A 20,687-nucleotide genomic window follows, 5' to 3' on the forward strand; every position below is an offset into this window, starting at 1 on the left:
ATACGACTGCTAGGAAACCGGGGTTTTGGGTCCAGATGGCTGCGGAGAGATGCGTGGGGCGAGCTACGCGGTCAACCTAGGGCGGTACGGCGCGGCAGAATGTGCTGCTTAGTAAGTGCTCCTCACACTTTATACCTCACCCTCGTCCACAAGTTCGCATTTCTAGATACCAGGCATATGATTGCAAGTCTTCTTCACGATTGCTATTTCCAGGTTCACATCTTCCGAGATGCACCCGAAACTTCATATTCAATCTCGTCTAGGATATGCGGCCTGAGTATGACGAGATGTTCCTCATATCCCTCATCTATCCTCTGCTACTCGAAAACTGAAGACCAGTCGAGGTTGCCCATCGACAAGGCCAACTCGGCCCAGGGTCGAGCTTATGCGGTGCAACATCCATTCCTCGACATTCCTTGCCGCAGAAAATATAATGGTGAGTGTTGCATTTCGATAAATCTTGCCAATATCACCTAATTCTTTCACCTTCCATTTCTCATCATCTTGATAGGTGCACAGTGCATCGATCCAGAGCAACCGAAATCCAAGTTCCCTTGCAATTGTGATACTATCTTTGCTGGTGGGATCTAGTTCCTGCGGGCTAATTTCACAGAGGAGATCAATTTCGTTACACCGCGTCAGCATGATCCGTTTCCGCATCTATTCCCCAGCAGGATGACAAGGCGAAATACCGCTCTTTTAACTGTGCAGCGACTTGTACTAATCTGGCTCAGTGCTTGTCGGATACATCAAGAGCCAATGAAGGTAATGAAACTGGCAAATCGTCAATTCCACAATCGTGAGCGGCGGTGCGCTATTGTAACCAATTTCGGTACATGTCCATCGCTTAAAGTGCTTCCCGACTTCAAGTTGATCGGTGATCGCACACAAGTCCCCTTTGGGCAATATGGATAAGAGCTCTCACATGGAGCTGATTTAGCCCAAAAGAAGCCCAACGTTTCACCAAGTGAAGGTCCGCTTCAAACCTCGGGAAGGGTAGTCTCGCGGGGAGAATTAAGGCTATCTCTGCGTCCACGCTCCTAGGCTTAAAGTCGTTCATGGACGTGTATCAAATGAGTACACGAACGAACTCTGCGGGAGTGACAGCGAACTCGATTTCATGATTCGCTCCCCTTGAAAACCTCAATTAACAAGACTACTGCGAAGATGGTGGAACTCCTTCTCCATAACCCCGCCAAGAGACGTGGCGAGGTTGCAATGCGGGCACAAATGGCCCTGTAAGTCGTTACCCACTACCTCCCGCTTGAAGCGCACGATCTCTTGATGCACGCGAGTTGCTGCGCTTTCCATATTACTCAAGAGCTTGGGGGATCTGAACGACCGTGTCTTCCGCAAAGAGCAAGGGCTACTGGATCACCAGGATATGTGCTGTTTACGACCCCAAATCGCTTTCATCAGGCTGAACAGGCGGGGGCAGACGAAGGTATCCCTGAGACCCAAGGGAGCCGCTCGATTTGGTAGATATCGTACCTACAAGTCTGCCAGATGAATGCCACAACTCTCACTCTACTAACCCGGAGAGAACTCAGCCATCGATGCGCTGCAATATGATCAGCTCTATGGACACTCAGATGATCATGTTCCGTTGAAACACATTGTTTCGCACGAGGCGCTGCTAACAGTACCTATAAAATAAGCCTAACGACGACCTTGCGGACTTCAACAAGTACGTTGGCTCAACAAGCACGCATGCATTTGCTTCTATTCAAATGTTCCGCATCTCACTTATAGCTGCGCGGGCGTCTTAAATTGGCACTCTTATCATCTCCATCAACAGTCGATCAGTACCCCGGTTCCGCTCCAGAGCGTACACTGACTCTTTTTATCTTCAGGTATAAGCCTTGACAGTCAATATTGAACTAATCGCCACGCCCACCTGATTTGGGCAATGATAGCTAGCTCACTCACGGTCATGCGACAGGACCCTCAGCGGTCCGCGGAGCAGCCTGTCAGTTATACACGCTCTAGACGTCAAATTCACGATGGAGCGTGACCTCGAGTCGCCTATTATTCCATTACAAATTCCGCGTATCCGGTGTCGCAACGTTTTCCACTTCTTCCAAGACATTCTCGAACGTCTCAGCTACTGGGCCACATGGCGACAAAACGCCATTGATTGACGCCTCCCAGTGCCATGGAGTCGGCAATGCGCCTAGAGCCATCATCATATCGTTGGTTACATTCGTATCTGTGTTACGAGTTGACGTATGGGAGTCTGTCATTGCAGAGCGTAACTATACTCAGCATGCGTATAGCTGTAAGACCCCATCCTTACATGGTACCTTGCGTAGCATTTTACGGAAACAACACTCAGACGTATTGAGGATTTGACCTTCCTGCGCTAAGGCCGAGCAATGGCATACCTCCACAAAGACCGGTTTGCCATTTCATCTCCACCATGGCTAGTGCGCTTGCAACACTAGAACTTCTGGAATCGCGAACGGCAACCCCATGTGACAGGCTCTCGTGCGGCATAATCCCTTGGCGGACGAAAACAATTACTTCCAAAACATTATCGAAGCCCATTTCCTTTGATGTGTCGAGGCGACATCCACCCAAAATGTGTCTGAATAGCGAAGTACGCCAAGTCGCTCAAGACAAACACAATACCCCATTCACCTCCCAAAACGCACCTCAATAGGGCGTCAACCAAACATTTCGCAAAACAGCTCACAACATGCAATAGAGCCAGGCAATGACGCCTGTTCCGCTTGGTGCCCGAGATCTATTGAGGCTCTGTCATAATTTTCGCCCTACTGTATATAAGATGCCATGCGAGCCGGTCCATGTCGATCACCCGCCACCAACTCTCATTTCTTCATCTGAGGGCTTGAAAAGACACTCATTCGAAGTCGCTCAAAATGCGTTTCCCTACTACCATTCTGGCACTTGCTGCCATCGCGTCCGCCGTCGCGGTGGCCGCCCCCGTTGCTGAGGCCGAGGCAGGCTGGAACTCTGGATTCAAGCGTCTCCCAGGTCAGCCCATCGGCAAACGCGACGCCGAAGCCGAGGCTGAGCCTTGGGGCTCTGGCTTCAAGCGCCTTCCTGGACAACCGATCGGCAAACGCGAAGCTGAAGCATGGGGATCCGGATTCAGGCGGCTTCCAGGACAACCCATTGGAAAGCGCGAGGCCGAGGCCGAACCCGAGGCTGAAGCTTGGGGCTCTGGCTTCAAGCGTCTCCCTGGACAACCCATTGGCAAGCGTGAGGCCGAAGCTTGGGGATCCGGATTCAAGCGTCTCCCAGGTCAGCCCATCGGCAAGCGTGACGAGTACGACGAGTAAACTGGTCCCGGAAGACCACAACCCTGGGGGAGCACAACACTTGCCCAGTACCAATTTTCTGTAACATACACCAACATGTTTTCGCTTCTTCCTGTCATTTTTAAAGAGATCTTCGTTGTCGCTTGGAACAACTTGCTGAGATAGGCCTTGCACGATTCAATCAATAGCATGGTTCTTTACCCCATATGGCTCTGACAATTGCGAGCTTGAAACCGTTCTTTGATTCGACTGATACGTAAACCTGGTTCCTGAGTCTTTGGAGACTTTGACCGACATGTATATGTTCCTCATGCGCAAACGCCAATGCTGGAGTGCAACTAGTTATAGTTTCCATCATCTCGCGTAATGTGCATCCACGTCTGCGGGAACACCCTACGTACCGGAACAAAATTCTCTACTGAAGCGTTTGTGAGAGACTCTACGCGCTAGTAGAAGTTCAGTTTATTTCGATCTAAGTATTAACTTAGAGTGCTCGCACCTTCTACTCTACACCGGTTGGTATAGGGAAAGATGATGTTTCATGCGCTCTAGGACACCCGAAAGCCAGCTCAGATTAAGAGTATAGGTTTGAAGGCCCTAGCGCATGGCTCATGTTAATGAATACACCCAGCATCGAAACCATAATCAGCTTCTAATAGAGCCATCGTGCAACTTCGAGACGCAGTGTAATGCATGACTATAGCTAATGAAAAAGTTTACGTGCCATGGAGATAGGCCATCGCGCCACCCTCTAGCTCTGTAGACCCGCCATTAATCCCTCGTCTAACCCACCACGTCCTCGTACTTCTCGAGCATATCGTAATCAATACATATACTAAACAATGGCCAGATATCGCTTCAGCTTGTTGAAGGAGAAAATCGTAAGTTAGGTGGCGCCTTAAGAACAGGATAGGTAGGTCTCACACAAGGAGATAGAGCCTAGCTGGCATAATACAGAATACCAAGATCCGAGTCTAGGCTTCGGCAAGCAGATTGAGTGCTACTAGAAAGACGTCGTCGTTGCACGCACGCTCAAAGGGGGAAAGGGTCTACATATCTTAGCGATACAGCTGTCGTACGGTTATACAACAAATGGCTCCTTACATAGGCACTGCAATTATGAGGGGCGTAGTAAGGTGCTTTAGTTAGATCTCTAAGGGTGATAAGGAATTTGGATCGTCAATACGTATGAGCGCTGGGTAAGGTAGAGCAGAGATGTGACAGTAGCTATACTTAGTAAGATACTACGCTACCTAAGGCTACATGCCGTCCTATCATCAATGATGACCTTCTATCTCTTCGCAATGCCATCCAGTGCGGACGTTCATGGCAAGGTCATGGCCAGAGCGGGTCGGCCGCCCTCCCGGCTGTGGTGGCAATCTGTCTGTGCCAGTTCACTTCAATTCCTGTTATATATCACACATAAGCATGCCTAAACTAAGCCTAGTTTGCACTCACACTAGCTTAGATTTTCTCATTGGGAAGTATTGAGTTTCGAAAGTCTACATATCACCGCAGGCAAGGGGCTAAGAGCCTTGGAGCAGTTGTGGAGGACCTTTTCTTTGAGGAATGAGACCTGCGAGATGATCCAGAGCAAACGCCTCGCCCGAATAACAGGAGTGTGAGATTATTACTTTAATTCCTTGGCGCATTAATATTATATCTCCTATGCAGAGATTATTTGTTTAGGACATTAAATCCTAGAGTTGTTGTCGCAGTTCAATCTACGTTACTATCGATCGTATTCGGACCGAGTCCTCATGGACTCCTGAGGATCGCGACAATCGTTATAATTCAGCTACTGAATCAGGAAACTCCGAATAGGCTAACTCCCCTGACGATCGCCTCACTACGGCTATATAGTTCAGTTAGAATCACAGTAATACAACTTCAGTGAACCTTCAATATTTTCCATTGCACGATACCTACGGTCCTAAAATCGTCACAGTTGTACTCTAATCTGGCCATGTTTATAATAAGGGCCAAGGCAGTTTATTTCATGGTATAGAACGTGTGAGACTTAATTAGGAACAGTTACTTAGAACGCCGTCCCGTAATTTTTTTATTCTTGTCAAAAACTATAGCCAGAATGATAGGAAACAGTTATAAAAAGATTGAACTACATAACTTTCTACTACAACTATGGAGGGAAGCCAGGCCACTCTATTATCATGAGTGTATACATACGTTCTTCCCAGTTTCGACAGCTCACGTCCGTCGTGACCGGGTTAAATGGCTCTGTCCTCCCGTAAGTTTAGCCCCTGAAGTCTAAAAAAGAAAACAATTGAAACGTCCTACAGAAGATAGAAATCCTCTTCATGTCGCCTTTCCACAATCTCCCCGTCCATAATTCCGTCGCAATAGCACTCCCCTACGAGCGAATACTTCCCATCTTCTAGATGACGAACAATGTATGGAATCTTCGCCCCTTTGAAGACAACAATATGATCCCCCGGTCGCATATGCAGCGGGCCCATACCAACGTATCCTAAGTTGGAAAGGAAGGGTCGCTTGTTTCTGACCCCTTGCATGCTTACGCGATAGCGTCCTCCCCTGTTACGAGTCGTGGACTCATAATATGCTCTTTGCTGTCTATGGAAATCATCCGAGCCCATTGACCCACCATGCTTGAGGAAATTTAACTCAAACATGCAATCTTTGTAAGCCTGTACATAAGAGGGGTCAGCACGAGTCGGATCAAATACTTCTGTGTACTGAATGTCTCCGATTGGTACCCGCCATTTAGCCTCCGCACGTCTCGCATTCGAAGGGTAAATGTCGTGATTCATTATATCGGAACGCCAGCACAAATATTCCACTTCGGTTAGTAGGGCGAGCCACTTTTCCTGGTAGGAAGTGTGCTCGACCTCGGTAATCTCAATGTGCCACTCATCCCCAAGTCTCTCTATCCTATCGACATAAAAGCCCGTCAGACCCAGAATCCCGACATCAGTCGCGCTTAGGAGCCTGAACGGACTGTCTTTGAATGCAGTGAATTGATTCACGCAATCGTCCAGTGGTGCAGCAAATGATTGCCTTGGATTGGCCGTCCAATCGGGAACCCAGGATGGGAGATTCATAATAACTTTTGGGAATTGAGATAAAGCAATAAGATCCAGGCCGTCCTTTTTTATGATGGCCTTTGCTGTTTCAGTGTATATGAGTTCTATTCGATCTTTCATCTCATAGTCCGGCCTTATTTGAAGTTGCTTAGCGTCCACCGCTAATCCTAGTATGCCCCAGATGAAATCACACGGTTCGGTTGCTTGTAATTTGTTGTCCACATGAAGGTTACATAGTAACCGGTATAGCGTAGTACCAGCATTGTTCTCAGCGACGAATTTTTTTTTCTGTTGCCGGGTCGCAAAAAATGCTTGCGTAGGATTGTTCCGCAGAGCGCTAAATGCATTCAACAGTGCGGGTCTATCCACATCATGTACTTTTTCCAACATATTTCGAGTGCAGTGATCGAATATCTGGCGAGCAAGAAGTGCTTGCTCGGCGCTGATTCTCTGGTGACCACAGACAAAGGTGGCTTTACTTGTCAGGCTGAACTCTTGGACCACCCAGACTCTTGTGAACCACGGCCTCTTGTGCCACTCTACCATAGCCTTTAAGAATTCTAATGTGAATCTTGAGGTTGCTCGATGACGAATCGCATTGAATTCAATAGTCTGAGGATCGTCCGGATCAATGTTGTTCGTTATGCGTGTTAAGATAGGAAACAGGTCCGTTGTGTAATAATCCATCATTCCAAAGCCTTCAGCGTCTTCTCCCACTTCTCTCCACACACGCATGAAGAGAGTTGAGTTGGACTCCGTTGGCCCTAGCCAAACAAGTGTTTCTTCGGCAGCTTGATAAATTGCACCCATAAGAGCAACCTGTTTGCTCTTCTCTTTGTTGTCTTGCTGGTTGATACAGATCTGGTCGACCCAAAGTGTGACGTACTCAGAGGGGTGCTGGAGATGTCTGAGTGCTTGCTCCAAAGAGCTGGTGATTTTGAATCCACGTCCATTGATACACAACGTGGACGTAAAGCCCCCAGTGCCCCATGTGTAAGAGAGGGCTTTGAAAGGGACTGTTGCTGGGGATTGGAGCGGTGTCCAGAAGAGACTGCAGTGCAGAGGGCTCTGCGATGGGTTTTTGTTCATGGAATCCACTCCTGGAGCAAGCTCAAGAACGCGGATGCAGGGGTCTGAGCTCGGCACCCCGGATTTCCAGGACACAGCTGCGTATGAGAACGGATCGGCGTTACTTTTGGTCATGATCATATAAGAAATATGCTGACGGAAAGTTCACAGTGCCGTGAAGGCTCGTAGTTGGATATCGCGCGTTGAAGACAATTTGAGCAGGGGAGGGGAATTTCAAGAGTCTCGAAGCTGATAAAAAGCAAAGCCATGCCACGCTTGCACCCCCGCAGGCTCAGCCGCAGCTAGTCTCTAACTAATTACCGTGAGACTTAGAAAAGACAAATGGATAACGAGACAAAGTTCAAATAAAAGATCTATTGTCCACTGGGTAAGAGAACAGGGTGTTCGCGACTTATGTGGCACAGTAACGGAGGCTTCGCAACACGGGCACACGTTCCCATTGCCCAGAGAAGACCTGCGACATCCTGTGGGCAACCGCGCTCCTAGCTCAAGTAGCGCCCTGGACGCTCGGAACAGCATCTGACTACCCCTGTCTCACGATGGGTTGTTTGGTTATGGGGCAAAGTAGCTAAGCTTCAATGAGTCGATTTCACGTCACCAATTCAATGTTCTATACAAGAGGTACAGCAATGAAAGTAACTTGACGCTTGATTTCGCCACCACTGACAGGGAGGTGGCCGACCCGCTCTGGCTATAACCTTGCCCTGGAGGCGGTCAACTCTTGGTGCGTAGGTGAGGAATGGATGCTGCACGGAATTCCAATCGCCACTAGGGTGCACGCGATACGGGCGACCCTATGGTGGGGTAGATTAGAGCTAGGGTCTCGAACTGAATAGAACAGCTCTACAGCGGGAATTACTTAGCACGAGACCTACAGAAACTGGATTAGATACGGCTAGCTGTGCGCCTAGACTGGTCTGTTACATAGTTAAAGCCGCGAATTAAGCGAGTAGGTTTAGAATCGGGTCTAGTTTTTGTGCCTATGTAAAGATCTCTGCACACTCCATCTTACCTGCCCAGAGAAAACAGCACCTCTGGCTCTTGTACTGTGAGATGGTAGATCCTGCAGGTTTGTATAAGAGAGAGTCAAATTGACCGGTGACATGCTTGATCTGGAGTTGGGTTGAGGCCTAATCTAGCTCCTAGCATATCGTAAGTCTACGGGGCTGAGCAAAGTCTCACAGCTCTGTACGGGTCAGCCCCCATGCTATTGGCACGTTAGGTTGCAGAATTGCTTCAGCTGATCTGCCTCTGCCTCGCTGCAAGATAACCCCAGCCTTAGGTATTTGGAGTACAGAGCCGTGCAACACGTAGTCCCACCACCCTTATCATCATCATCGTCATCACACCAGTGGTTAGTTATATCAGCTGAACAAATTTTTTCGCCTGCGGTGCTGATGGGGGCGGGTGAACCCTTCAGAGTTGTGCAAGCTTACCCCGCCGCCTCATTTGAAGGGGCAAACCTTATAACTCCAGCTCAAGCATGTTACGGGTCGACTTGACTCTCTCTTGTATACACCTGGAGGATTCTCCATCTCACAGTACAAGAGCCAGAGGTGCTGTTTTCTCTAGGCAGGTAAGATGGAGTGTGCTAAACATTATGGAGGTACCGTTGTCCAGACCGTACAAGGCATAGCTGGAATTCTGACGTAAGTTATTGTTAAGTCATTGTTCCGCCAGACATGACTAGTAGCTGAGGAAGCTGGAAATGACGTGCCGTAAGTCACTAGCAATGCTTAGACAAGATATAATAGGATGCTAATGCACGCTCTTGCGTGTACTATAATTAGTATGTGACTGGCTGGTAGTTCTCTGATGTACTAAGCAGGGGTGGCACTATGCATTAATTTGGCGCTTTCTATAGCCTTAATGCCCGTATCAACCTTACATAACTGACAATAGGTTCTTAGGTTAATAGGGAAGTGTTATAGGCAGGAGGAAATTATAGAAACTTGGTCTTGGCCCTATAGATGACCGTGCTCGATCTGGCTTGGATAGACATACTGTTGTAAAGAAAGACGGGATACATCTGAGCGACGGCAATTTTATGACCACTGAAATGCAACGCGGAGTGAAGACGTCTAAGTACGTGACTTGAGATTTTTGCTTCTTGATATCTTTGGTAGCAGCTTTACTTCATCTTGAAGTCTAAGTACCGATAGATTGTTCCGGTACGGTGGGTGTTCCGGGAGGCGTGGATGTACAGGCACGATTCAATCAATAGCTTGGTTCTTTACCCCATATGGCTCTGACAATTGCGAGATTGAAACCGTTCCTTGATTCGACTGATATGTAAACCTGGTTCCTGAGTCTTTGGAGACTTTGACCGACATGTATGTGTTCCTCATGCGCAAACGCCAATGCTGGAGTGCAACTATAGTTTCCATCATCTCGCGTATGCAGAGATTCGTACAGTATGAGAATCAAACAAGCCCTCGTGTCTAGCATTTTTGTCAGGATAGCCCTGGGAACGTCATTGTGATGTGGCACCGCCTCCAGTATCGGTCCCACGGTCTCCATGTTCTATTCATCCCAGAAGAGGCATGAAAAGATGGAATGTGCCTCAGGATATCCATCTAGCCAAGGAAATATGTACACAGCAACTGCAGCCTCCTCAATCCAGCTCGATGATTCTATGGTCCTTGCCCGGAACGTCCTTGCGCTTCTTCTTCCTCTCGCCGATCACTTTGAAATCGTCGTTATCTACACCCTGATCAAGCTCGCGCTTGATCTTGGTAGTTCCGCTTTCGATTACCTCGTCTGTAGACTGCGATACAGTCAATGGGATTGAATCGAGAAGTCTGCATGTACATACCCTATGGTGATTCAACAGAGCCTCGAGCTCTGTACGACGCAGGCCATCCCGTGTGCTTGTTTGACCGGTATGGTGGTTGAGAAGAGCCTTGATGTCCTCGTCGGACAGAGCTTTCCATACGCCTTGGGGGCTCCTACTGGGGTCTGCAGGTCGAGACGTTGGGTCGGGGCTTCGATCAGACGAAGTTCCGTCTATATGCTCCGACTTCGGCATTTCGATTGCAGGGGCCTTCGTCGGTGGAGGCGAGCGAGAAATCACTTGGAGGCTTCTTAGGGACTCTTTGATATCGTTAGATCCTGCCATCCCCAGCTTCTCAAGATCCGTATTGACTTACGAACGGAACGGTACCTGAAGATGAAGGTAGAAAAGGCCTTCTCGTCAACACGCTCCGTTTTCCAATAAGAGCATTTGGTTTTTGTTGGCTCATCCAGGCTAGAAAAGGTCAGTCATCAAAATTGACATGACGAATGGAAGATGACAGCTTGACCTTGTACGATGAGACAGTGACTCCCTGCCAGCATGCTTCGCCGATATCGCCGCTTGAGAAATCCCAGATGATCGTATTCTGTCAAGTCTGTTCCAGAATTTCCTTGCATTTTTGGAGAAGTGAAGTTGGACCTCGATTTGACCAAGAACCTTGTAGGCATCTTTCCTAGCGGAGGCGGCGCCCTCGACTGCAGGTGCTGTCAGTGACGCACACCGAAACAACCTTCTTACTCACAGGTTTGGACATCTGAAAAGCGAAAGGAAGACTGAATCGCGGCCCCTCCGATGATATCGATAATACCCTTGACGGTGGATATACGAGACGATTCAATCTTGTGTCTGGGAATGTGTTTTCCTGTGACGTGGACACTATCTACCGATACCAAGACAGAAACATCATGGCCTGTGGGGAGGTGCTTGTCCAATATGGTTCGGATCTCGAAATTCTTCCCTGATATTGGTTCGATGTACACGGTTACGGCATCTGGAGCGCGGGACGAGTCGGGGTCGTCATATTCTTCGAGCGGGTTGCCGTCCACGACGACCTGCACCTGAACGCCAGGCGCGCTTTCAATGACCGCCATGGCGATGTCTTGTGTGACTTCCGAGCTGCCCGTGCCAATCTTGTGGGGGAGGTGCGGTCAGTTAGAAAAGGGAGGGGACCTTCTGGCTTTGTGGGTTTGCGGTCCACTCTGTCAAGATAGGAGACTTTTTTAGTGGTAAGAGACGCTGTTGCGCAACTTAAGTGGGGCATTTGCCGTTAACCGTCCCCAGAGAAAGCGCAGGCGGAAAGTGAGGGTGAAAGTGATACGATATGAGCTACTTTTCTAAACGCGCATCATCATCATCACTTGGTTTGCGCTTGGACAGATCACACGCCCTGGGTTTTTAGTCAATCACCCAGTACTTTGCCACCAAACAGATAGAATGACGTTTGAACCGCGCCGATAGAAAGACGAGTATGCATTTCATTTGCAAGTTCGTACTACGCGAAAGCCACTGCAAAAAGTGACTATCGATACCTGCACACAGTATCTGCCATGCTTGGGCGTATTGCATTACCCAGCGTATTGCATCCGCACAGCCTGTGCAAACGATGAATCAGTCAGCCCCAACACTTACCATTACGCGACCGCACATGAACGAACCAGCATCCTGCGACTACGCGAGAATTCGAGCAAACTATTCAATTTATCACTCCTGGGTCTCAATAGCGACCAGAGAAGCTAGGAGACCGCGCAGAAAGGTGCGGTTAAAGTAATTCAAGTGCACCCAGCACCATGCGGTATCCAAACACGCAGCAACGCCAGCCCAAGAAACGCTTGACCAGGTTCCAAACCAAAAATATATACCAAAGTCTGTCTCAGTCTTCCAGCAAGAATAAACACCAGCTCTTACGCAAATACTCCCAGTGTGTGCCTACGACGTAGTCTCCCTCGCCCGCCTAGCCTCCCCCTGCCTCTTTTCCAGCTGCTTCTTCGCCCACTCGCGACTCGCGATACGTCCGCGCTCCGCCGCCTCAAGACGCGCCCGCTTCGCCGCCTCCTCCTTCTCTCTACGCTCGTTCTCCCGTGCCTCTTTCTCAAGCCTGTCCCTGTTGAAGACTTCACGGCCTTTGTTCTTGAACACTACAGCATCTGCAGGGGCCAGCTTCGCCGCACCGGGATTGCCAATGACGCTGTTGCGGTTCGATGACGACGTTGACACGGAGCGTGCCTGCACAATGCTGGCACGCTTGTTCGTAGTGACGGAGCTTGATCGCTGTAGAGGCTGGATAGTCGGACCAGACGTGTTCTCTTTGCTCATTATACGTTCTCGGGCCTGACTTGCTGCGGTCTGACGCACAGGAGCGGCGACTGGTTTCCGTGCCGGTGCTGGGCGTGCTTTGAAGGCAGTCTTCTTTGCAGCTTCGGCCTCCTCTGCCTCGCGCTTGAGGCGCTCCTCCTTCCGTGCTTTCATCTCTGCTGCGAACTTCTCGCCTGGCAGCTGGAATTTTGGCCTAAAGTACGGATACAAAGTCAGTGTGAGTTAGGAGAGGGTGGTACATGTCTCAATAGGTTTAGTTTTCCCTTTTGCAAGAAACAAACATTCAATGTGTACCCAGTCGTTTACTTACACGGTGGGAGGTTTCGATGACTTCGGCGGCGGAGGAAGGCTGACCTGACGAGGTGCGGATGCATCCCCTTCGGCCATTCGCTTGAGACGTTCCTCCTTCTTCGCTTTAAGCTCTGCTGCTATCCTTTCACCAGGAAGTTGGAAATCTGATTTTGTCGGTGGTTTGGTTGACTTAGGGGGTGGGGGCATGCTGATAGGTCGCGCTTTCGCCGGTCCTACTTCCGCCATACGCTTCACTCGTTCTTCTTTCTTGGCCTTCAATTCTGCAGCTATCCTCTCGCCAGGAAGCTGGAAGTCTGAGGTCGTGGGTGCTTTGTTCGACTTGGCTGGGGGTGGCGGAGGCGCAAAGGTCATGCTGATGGGCCTACGTTTTGACGCCAAATAGTCCGTGGTCTCTCCAGATCCGGTTCTTTCTTTGAGAGGTGCGCGTACACTAGACGCCCTGGAAAGACCAGTCGACTTCATTGACCTTGGTCCTAAGCTTGGGTTCCTTGAGACCTTGGGAGACATTGAAGTCCGTGGACCCGTCTGCCGTGGGGGCTTGCCTGGACTTGCAGTTCGGCTGAATCTTGCCTTTCTAGGGGACTTGTCATCGGCCAGTTGATCAAAGGATGGCATTGACCTTCCGACATTCTCCAGAGCCTCCTCAAGGTCGTCGATCGCACTAATCGATTCTTCCAAGCGCATAGGTGTCCTGGAGGCAGACCTCGTGGAGCTTCGAGAGATGGCTCGGCTGGGTGTAACACTGGTTGCTGGGGTTGCAGCTTCATCAACGGGCTTTTCGGATGCTAAAACTTTGGGCTCAGGCTCAGTTACTTCCAGAGAGGGCGTTCCCACGTCTTGTTCGGGGACATCGGCGTTCGTAAGCGCTTGCTCTTCCACCGTAGGGGTTGCAGGATCTTGATCATTCTCTTGAGGGATTGTGGCGGGTTGTTCTTGGACTTGTGTGAGTTGCTCAGTGAATTCCTGTGGTGGCTCGAGGACGGCATCTTGTGGCTCAACGACTTGCTCTTCGCCTGCTTCGGTCTGCTCTTGCGACGACAGAGCGATATTTTCTTCAGGCTTGTCCTTGAGCGCTTCGCGTACTTTGAATGATGAGATTTCCTGCGCAGCGGCAACTGTGTCTTCTTCGACTGCTTCGAGCTCGGGAGGATCGCGCGCTCGAAGCGACTTGGAGAAGTCTTCCTCCTGCTTGGCCAATTGCCGACGGGTCATGCGCACAGGTCGCGAAGGAGAGGTCGCAGGCGGCTCCTCGATGACGGGAGCTTGGGCCGCATCTATACCCCACAGTTAGCAGCGCATCTTAAGGGGAGTCGCAAGTGTTGTGAGCACGCACCAGCGGTGGCATCCTCTGCTCGCTCATCGACTCCGGCATCGCTCACGGGTCTCTCTGCGGGTTGAGACTGATCCTCGTCAGCTGGCGCCGTGTCTACGTCCTCGGCTTCCTCCTCTTGCGTAGTCTTGGCCTTCTTCCCCTTTGCGCCCTTCTTCGCAGTGCTCTTAGCTTTCCCCTTCTTTGCTGCTATCTTCTTAGCCGGGGCGTCTGTGTTGTCGGGGTCGAAGACGGTATTAGCGGAGACCTCACCCAATGGAACGCGGTCTTGGTCGGCATGCGGGATAGACGCGTCGTTGGCGTCGTCGTCGGCGTGGTGCACATGCTCCGCGCGCGACGCCGCTCGCGTGACGCGCATTGCGGATGTGTTTGGAGTCAACGAAGCTAGCAGTCGGCGGATGCAGCGACAGCAATACTGGGACGCAGGGTTGAGACGGTGGTGCGGGCGCAATGGTGCCGCTCAGCGAGGTGGTGGTGCGTGTTTACATGCCTGCAAGTCCGTAAACAGAGCGCGGCCAATCAGCACTCGTCGCATTTGGGAGGACTGGCGCCGGTCACGTGCCCTCGCGGCTCCGTGCTCGCAACAAGCACCCGCGCCCGGAGGCAATGCGGAGCCCCACTGCATGTCGAAGGGACGGCATTTGGCAGCATCTTGCGCTACGGAAAATTCGGCGGCACCTCAGACGCGTGCAGGAGCAGCCATCGACTCCTTTTGCTCAGAGACACCCCCCACGGCAACGCTCGCTCACCCTCGTCGCCAACTAGATAGACAATTCGTAGACACCTGGCGATTCTGGCATCGCCGCGAAGCATCCCGACCGCCGGCCACGACTTCCATCGCAGTCGCCCGTTCTGACCTATCGCATCTCGCCCGACTCCGAACATTCGCCGCATTGCCCCTCACGCACCGCCAAACTGGCTGCCCCGCGCCGTGTCCTGGGAGCCTTGAATTCCCGTCTCTACCCCTCTCGCTCCCATTCCCGGGCCTTTAACTCCGCATTCGTCACCGTGGCTCCCTCACGCCCAACCTCTCGTCTGAATCTCTTTTCTGGACACCTCGACTCCAGACCATTCCTCGAGCTCAACACGCCCTTCTCCACCGAGCGCAGTGCACATCTCGAAGACGACCAGGGCAATCCAGCACAACATCCACCACGGCCTGAGGAAGCGATTCAACAGGAGCCACCCAAGAAGATGTCTAGCCAGCCACCGCACCCCGCCCTGCTCATTCCAGGCCCAATTGAGTTCGACGATGCTGTGCTCCAGTCCATGAGCCACTACAGGTACGTCCGCCGATAGGGTCCAGATTACGTCATGCATATACTGACCTCTCCAGTGAATCCCACGTCGGCGCCCCATTCGTAAGCACATTCGGCGATGTTCTGTCCAACCTGCGCAAGCTCTTCCAGACCACCGACCCCGCCTCACAACCCTTCGTTCTCTCCGGTTCCGGCACGCTTGGCTGGGACCAGGTCGCCGCGAACCTCACCGAGCCCGGCGAGGAGGCGCTCGTCCTACACACCGGATACTTTGCCGACTCGTTCGCCGACTGCTTCGAGACGTATGGCGTCAAGGCAACACAGCTCAAGGCACCCATCGGCGACCGGCCGCAGCTCGCTGAGGTTGAGAAGGCACTCAAAGAGAAGAAGTACAAGGTCCTGACCGTCACCCACGTCGATACCAGCACTGGCGTGCTGAGCGAGATCAAGGCGCTTAGCGAACTCGTGCACAAGGTCAGCCCGGAAACCTTGGTCGTCGTGGACGGTGTGTGCAGTGTCGGCGGCGAGGAGATCAAGTTCGACGAGTGGAAGCTCGATGTCGTTCTCACAGCTACGCAGAAGGCCATTGGCTGCCCCGCCGGTCTCAGCGTGCTCATGGCTTCTGGCCGTGCTATCGACGCTTTCAAGGCGAGGAAGACGAAGCCTGCTTCCTACTTCGGATCATGGAAGAATTGGCTGCCTAGTAAGTCGAATCCGATGTGACATGTACCAGACAATTCCTGACCATCATGCAGTCATGCAAAACTACGAAGCCAAGAAGCCCTCTTACTTCGCCACACCCTCCCCTCAGCTCATTCACGCTCTCGACACCGCCCTCAAGCAAATCCTTTCGCGACCCCTCGAGGAGCGCTTTGCCGCCCACAGGGAGGCATCCCAGAAGGTCAAGAAGGCAATTGCCGACCTTGGCTTGAAGCAGCTTGCCTCCAAGCCTGAGAACCAAGCCAACACCATGACGGCCATTTACCTTCCCGAGGGTGTTACGCCACCAGACGTCGTTCCTAGCCTCCTAAAAAGGGGCGTTGTTTTCGCGGGCGGTCTGCACAAGGAGATTGCCACCAAGTACATCCGATTTGGTCACATGGGCGTCAGCGTCACAGATCCGAACCGGGGCGATCTGACCCTGGCCATCAAGTCACTGAAAGAGTCGCTTGCTGAGATTGGCAAGGCATGAAAAGCCGCAAATAGAACAGGAAGTGTATAACAAAATAGACTTGATCCTTAGTACATTGGAAGCATTTTTGCGTGTTTGATCGTCGTGTTTCACATAGAGAACATTTGTCTAGATCTGGCAGCTGTCTAGCAACCAACGTTATCGTAAGATATTCCTACGCAGTCATTTAACTCACGATACTAGGCGAAGCACCTGCCCATTCGGGACACGTGCATATGCTTGTGAAATCGAGTCTAACTTCCGTCTAGAGGTTGCCGGCTCCACGAAGATCACCCGCTCCACGCGAGGCGCGGATTAGCAACGTCTTTCTGGAAGGACTCAAGACTTTGTTACTATGGAAAGCTTGGCTTCTTCCTCTTCCGGCACTTTGTCGACGCGAGCAAATGCGTGCTCTTGTATGCGAGTATGGCGTTTACAATGTGATCATTTAGCAATGGCTCTCTATAAGAGAGGATGAAGTGTCTTGGGGTAAAGCTTCTCTTCCACACTCGTGTCTAGTCAAGGTTCTTGTGAAAGTCACAAATCGGTACCGGTATCCATCATGCGCTACGCCAACTACCTCGTCGCTTTCGCGGCCACAGCACTTGCTCTCCCGGCGCCACCCCAGGAGGAGCTTTTCACCATCGAGCTCGAGGGCGGAGAACGTCGCGAGGTCACCGAAATAGAGAAGTTCGCCCTCAAAGCCGTGCGAGCTCCCTGTCCAAATTCCTCCTGCTCCAAGACTCACAATACCATAGGAAGGTACAAACTTCTTCGACGTAACCTACTGGCCCGAGTTCACACCGGCATCCAGCGACATCCAGAAGCGCCAGGCCGTCACCTACCCCACCACCCTGACCCAGGGCACCTCTGTCAAGGCCCTCACTGCAAAACTTAGCAGCACCAACATCCAGACTAACCTGCAGACCTTCAGCAACTACAACAACAGGTACTACCGCGCTACCACAGGACAGCAGTCCTCCGCCTGGCTCCTGTCCAAGGTGCAGAGCTATATTCCTTCAGGATCGAAAGCGAGCGCGAAGGCGTTCTCGCATTCTTGGACGCAGAGCAGCATCATCGCGACGATTCCGGGAAAGAGCTCGAAGACAATTGTCGTGGGTGCGCATCTGGACAGCATCAACGGTCAGAGCCCGACAAGTGGACGCGCGCCAGGTGCTGGTAAGTTCATCCTTCATGTGATGCGATTTCTTTCCTCTGTCTTGCAAAAGCTTGCATAGACTTCATGACTTCCTTCCGTAGACCGAAAATCCGAAGTCTGGTGCTAATGTCATTTCCAGATGACAACGGGTCCGGCAGCACCACCATCCTGGAGGCCTTCCGCGCCCTCCTAACCAACAGCACCATCGCCGCCGGCGGCGCGGCCCAAACAATCGAGTTCCACTGGTACGCCGGTGAAGAGGCCGGCCTCCTCGGCTCCCAAGCAATCTTCAACTCGTACTCCTCCGCCGGCCGCACCGTCAACGCCATGCTTAACCAGGACATGACCGGCTATACCGCGGGCTACACCTCCAAGGGTCTCAGCCCAAAGTTCGGCGTCATCACCGACAACGTCTCCGCATCTCTTACTGCTTTCACGAAAAAGGTTATTACGGCGTACACGAGCACCGCGTACGCGGATGATAAGTGCGGGTATGCGTGCAGCGACCATGCGAGTGCGACGCGTGCTGGGTTCCCTAGCGTTATGATTTATGAGAGTGAGATGGCGTATGAGAACCCGTATATCCACACTGCGCAAGATACAATTGATCGCATTGACTTCACTCATGCGCTGGAGCATGCGAGGTTAGTAGTTGGGTGGGTGGTGGAGCTCGGTTTCGCGACTTTGTAGGAGGTGCATTGGCCTGTCTTATTGTAATGTCGATATATGAGTAAAGTAGTACATACAAAATTTGTCATCGTCACGTCGTCCAGCTCCTTTACAGTCCCCAAAACTGGAGTCTAGCACACCTGGTCCTGTAGGAACTCACTATATAAAACGGTCACAAAAGTGTTATCTGATAGTCGATCCCGACATTCCAGGGCCACAAAGTCCAGGGCTTACTGTCACCCACGGTGACTACTTCCTCGTGAGAAAAGTCAACGCAGCCACACAGAGCGCATCAACGCCAATCTTCAACGTCGGCTGAATCACCGGCGCAAACCCACTCGAATGGTTTTGCGGAATATCCTCAATCAGCCGCCCCTCCCTCTCCTTCTGCGCATAAAACTCCGGCTCCGTTCCACCAAAGAACCAAAACAAGCTTGGCTTCCCCTGGCTGCTCGCGAGGATCGATACATCTTCGCTCGCATTCGTCCGTGCAATCTGCGGATCGAACGCCTCGCCAAAGAATTCTCCAAAGCTCCCCGCAAGCTTACCCTCCATGTCCTCGTCGTTGTACGTCTGCGGGAAGAACCGCGTTTCCTCGATCGTGGGCTCCTTTTCCGCGCCGGACGCAATGTACTCCGCGTGAACGATGCGCTTCAGCGACGCAATAACCCTCTCGCGCGTCGCCGTGTTGATGGTTCGGATGTCGATGCCGAGCTCGGCGTGGTCAACGATGATGTTCTCCGTGTGGCCGCCGCGCAGGTATCCGACAGTTACTACGGCCATGTCGCTGGGGTCTGTCTCCCTGCTTACAATGTTCTGCAATCGGACCACAATGTTCGAGGCCATCATAACGGGATCGATGGTCCGGTGCGGCATGCTGCCGTGGCCGCCGCGGCCGAAGACAGTCACTTTGAAACTGTCTGCGGCAGCCATGATGGTGCCTACTCTGCTGCCGATCTTGCCTGCTGGTAGGGCCATCACGTGCTGGCCTAGGACATAGTCAGGCACTGGGATATTGTGCTTTTCCTTGTCATAAAGGCCGTCGTCCACCATTGCTTGCGCCCCAGTGCCGCGCTCCTCGGCTGGCTGGAAGAGGACGACCAGCGTACCTGACCACGATGAACGCAGCGCATAGAGATGTTCGGCGGCAGCCAGTAGACAGGTGATGTGCATGTCATGACCACAGGCGTGCATCACAGGAGATTCCTCGCCAGTGCGCTCGCTAACCTGCGTTACGGTAGAGGCGTAAGGTAGATTTGTTAGCTCCTTGACAGGTAGAGCATCCATGTCGGCGCGAAGGAGAACAGTCGGGCCGGAGCCGTTGTGCAGAACGCCTGCGAATCCATGGCCGCCAATGCCTGTCGTGATCTTGAAATCCGCGAGTTTGGAGAGGTGCTTTGCTGTGGTTGCTGCAGTCTCCTTCTCCTGATTGGACAATTCAGGATGTGAGTGATAGTGCTTGTACAATTGCTCGTATGGTTCTAAATCAAGTGTTTTCGAAGCTAAGAGGTCGGAGATTGAGGACGACATCGTGATAAGGAGAGCGAATACACACTTCTGTGCTAAGAAGTCAGTATATATGCGCTGGTGACGTTGCGTTGCGGGCAAACGCTTTCCTATGCAAGATTAGCGTGCTCCGCTGCGAGTTCTCCGACGGGCAGAACATAGCGCGCCATCGGGGCATTCCTTGGACGCGTGCCTCGGCTATCCCGAATGTGACTTCGCTGGGTCGCCAACGGCTCTACAGATTCTCTGACACGAGTACGCCACATCATCTCTGTCCTGTTCTACCTTATTCAGAAAGTCGAGCCTCAATGGTTACATATCGTTACGATAAACATCACAACGCAGTTGCGTACTGGAAAAACCGTCGCATTCTCCGGCGTCTTGACGTGTCATCTCTCAAACAGATTCTCGGTACAGACCTCAGGGATGCAGCTGAATCTTGCTATGACATACTTCAGATATATATATCCCAACACATGTTAAAGCCATCTCCGTGATGTCCCGATGCAGTTGTATTGCTAGAGGCCATGGTATCCTTTGCGCTATATTCAAATGTTTGTGAGGACGAAGCAAATCAGGTGTCCGTGAAAGACAAGGCCCACAAGCGGCTCCACACGAGGAATGGGCATGAGTGACGCATATTATGCCAAATAAGCAGCAAGCGATTTCATCTCGGGCATAGCGGCTATAGAGTTTATGCATAGGAATGTACTTCAAACTGTTTCAGGGAGCACGTGGC

At 51.6% G+C, this 20,687-nt stretch overlaps 7 protein-coding genes across 7 annotated transcripts; 3 read left to right on the forward strand and 4 right to left on the reverse strand.

Annotated features, from left to right (window-relative positions):
* The first annotated feature begins 2,772 nt into the window (after nucleotides 1–2,772).
* CC84DRAFT_644752 (uncharacterized protein) lies at nucleotides 2,773–3,385 on the forward strand. The gene has a single exon (XM_018186996.1). The coding sequence runs from the start codon at nucleotides 2,883–2,885 to the stop codon at nucleotides 3,303–3,305; it is 423 nt and encodes a 140-aa protein (XP_018037585.1). The 5' UTR covers nucleotides 2,773–2,882; the 3' UTR covers nucleotides 3,306–3,385.
* Nucleotides 3,386–5,578: 2,193 nt separating this feature from the next.
* CC84DRAFT_1242502 (heterokaryon incompatibility protein) lies at nucleotides 5,579–7,549 on the reverse strand (the record flags this gene model as incomplete). The annotated part of the gene is made up of 1 exon (XM_018184086.1): nucleotides 5,579–7,549. One exon carries the CDS (start codon nucleotides 7,547–7,549, stop codon nucleotides 5,579–5,581), a length of 1,971 nt encoding a protein of 656 aa, XP_018037586.1.
* Nucleotides 7,550–10,049: 2,500 nt separating this feature from the next.
* Nucleotides 10,050–11,406, reverse strand: CC84DRAFT_1258387 (uncharacterized protein; the record flags this gene model as incomplete). Its single annotated transcript, XM_018184825.1, has 5 exons — nucleotides 10,972–11,406; nucleotides 10,738–10,924; nucleotides 10,585–10,682; nucleotides 10,251–10,528; nucleotides 10,050–10,202 (listed from the first exon to the last, which is right to left on the reverse strand). The coding sequence occupies exons 1-5, from the start codon at nucleotides 11,318–11,320 to the stop codon at nucleotides 10,050–10,052; spliced, it is 1,065 nt and encodes a 354-aa protein (XP_018037587.1). The 5' UTR covers nucleotides 11,321–11,406.
* A 545-nt stretch (nucleotides 11,407–11,951) lies between these two features.
* CC84DRAFT_1163442 (uncharacterized protein) lies at nucleotides 11,952–14,629 on the reverse strand. The gene is made up of 3 exons (XM_018178264.1): nucleotides 14,188–14,629; nucleotides 12,853–14,128; nucleotides 11,952–12,735 (listed from the first exon to the last, which is right to left on the reverse strand). The coding sequence occupies exons 1-3, from the start codon at nucleotides 14,540–14,542 to the stop codon at nucleotides 12,156–12,158; spliced, it is 2,211 nt and encodes a 736-aa protein (XP_018037588.1). The 5' UTR covers nucleotides 14,543–14,629; the 3' UTR covers nucleotides 11,952–12,155.
* Nucleotides 14,630–14,634: 5 nt separating this feature from the next.
* CC84DRAFT_1258389 (purine catabolism protein pucG) lies at nucleotides 14,635–16,698 on the forward strand (the record flags this gene model as incomplete). The annotated part of the gene is made up of 4 exons (XM_018184826.1): nucleotides 14,635–14,658; nucleotides 14,965–15,467; nucleotides 15,521–16,146; nucleotides 16,199–16,698. The coding sequence occupies 4 exons, from the start codon at nucleotides 14,635–14,637 to the stop codon at nucleotides 16,633–16,635; spliced, it is 1,590 nt and encodes a 529-aa protein (XP_018037589.1). The 3' UTR covers nucleotides 16,636–16,698.
* Nucleotides 16,699–17,176: 478 nt separating this feature from the next.
* On the forward strand, nucleotides 17,177–18,577 carry CC84DRAFT_1242512 (Zn-dependent exopeptidase; the record flags this gene model as incomplete). The annotated part of the gene is made up of 3 exons (XM_018184087.1): nucleotides 17,177–17,320; nucleotides 17,373–17,793; nucleotides 17,913–18,577. The coding sequence occupies 3 exons, from the start codon at nucleotides 17,177–17,179 to the stop codon at nucleotides 18,461–18,463; spliced, it is 1,116 nt and encodes a 371-aa protein (XP_018037590.1). The 3' UTR covers nucleotides 18,464–18,577.
* CC84DRAFT_1163444 (putative amidohydrolase) lies at nucleotides 18,466–20,024 on the reverse strand. Its single transcript, XM_018178265.1, has one exon. It carries the CDS (start codon nucleotides 19,970–19,972, stop codon nucleotides 18,692–18,694), a length of 1,281 nt encoding a protein of 426 aa, XP_018037591.1. The 5' UTR covers nucleotides 19,973–20,024; the 3' UTR covers nucleotides 18,466–18,691.
* Nucleotides 20,025–20,687: the final 663 nt, after the last annotated feature.

This window comes from Paraphaeosphaeria sporulosa (genome assembly GCF_001642045.1).
Source record: "Paraphaeosphaeria sporulosa strain AP3s5-JAC2a unplaced genomic scaffold CC84scaffold_4, whole genome shotgun sequence".
Taxonomy (NCBI): Eukaryota; Fungi; Ascomycota; class Dothideomycetes; order Pleosporales; family Didymosphaeriaceae; genus Paraphaeosphaeria; species Paraphaeosphaeria sporulosa.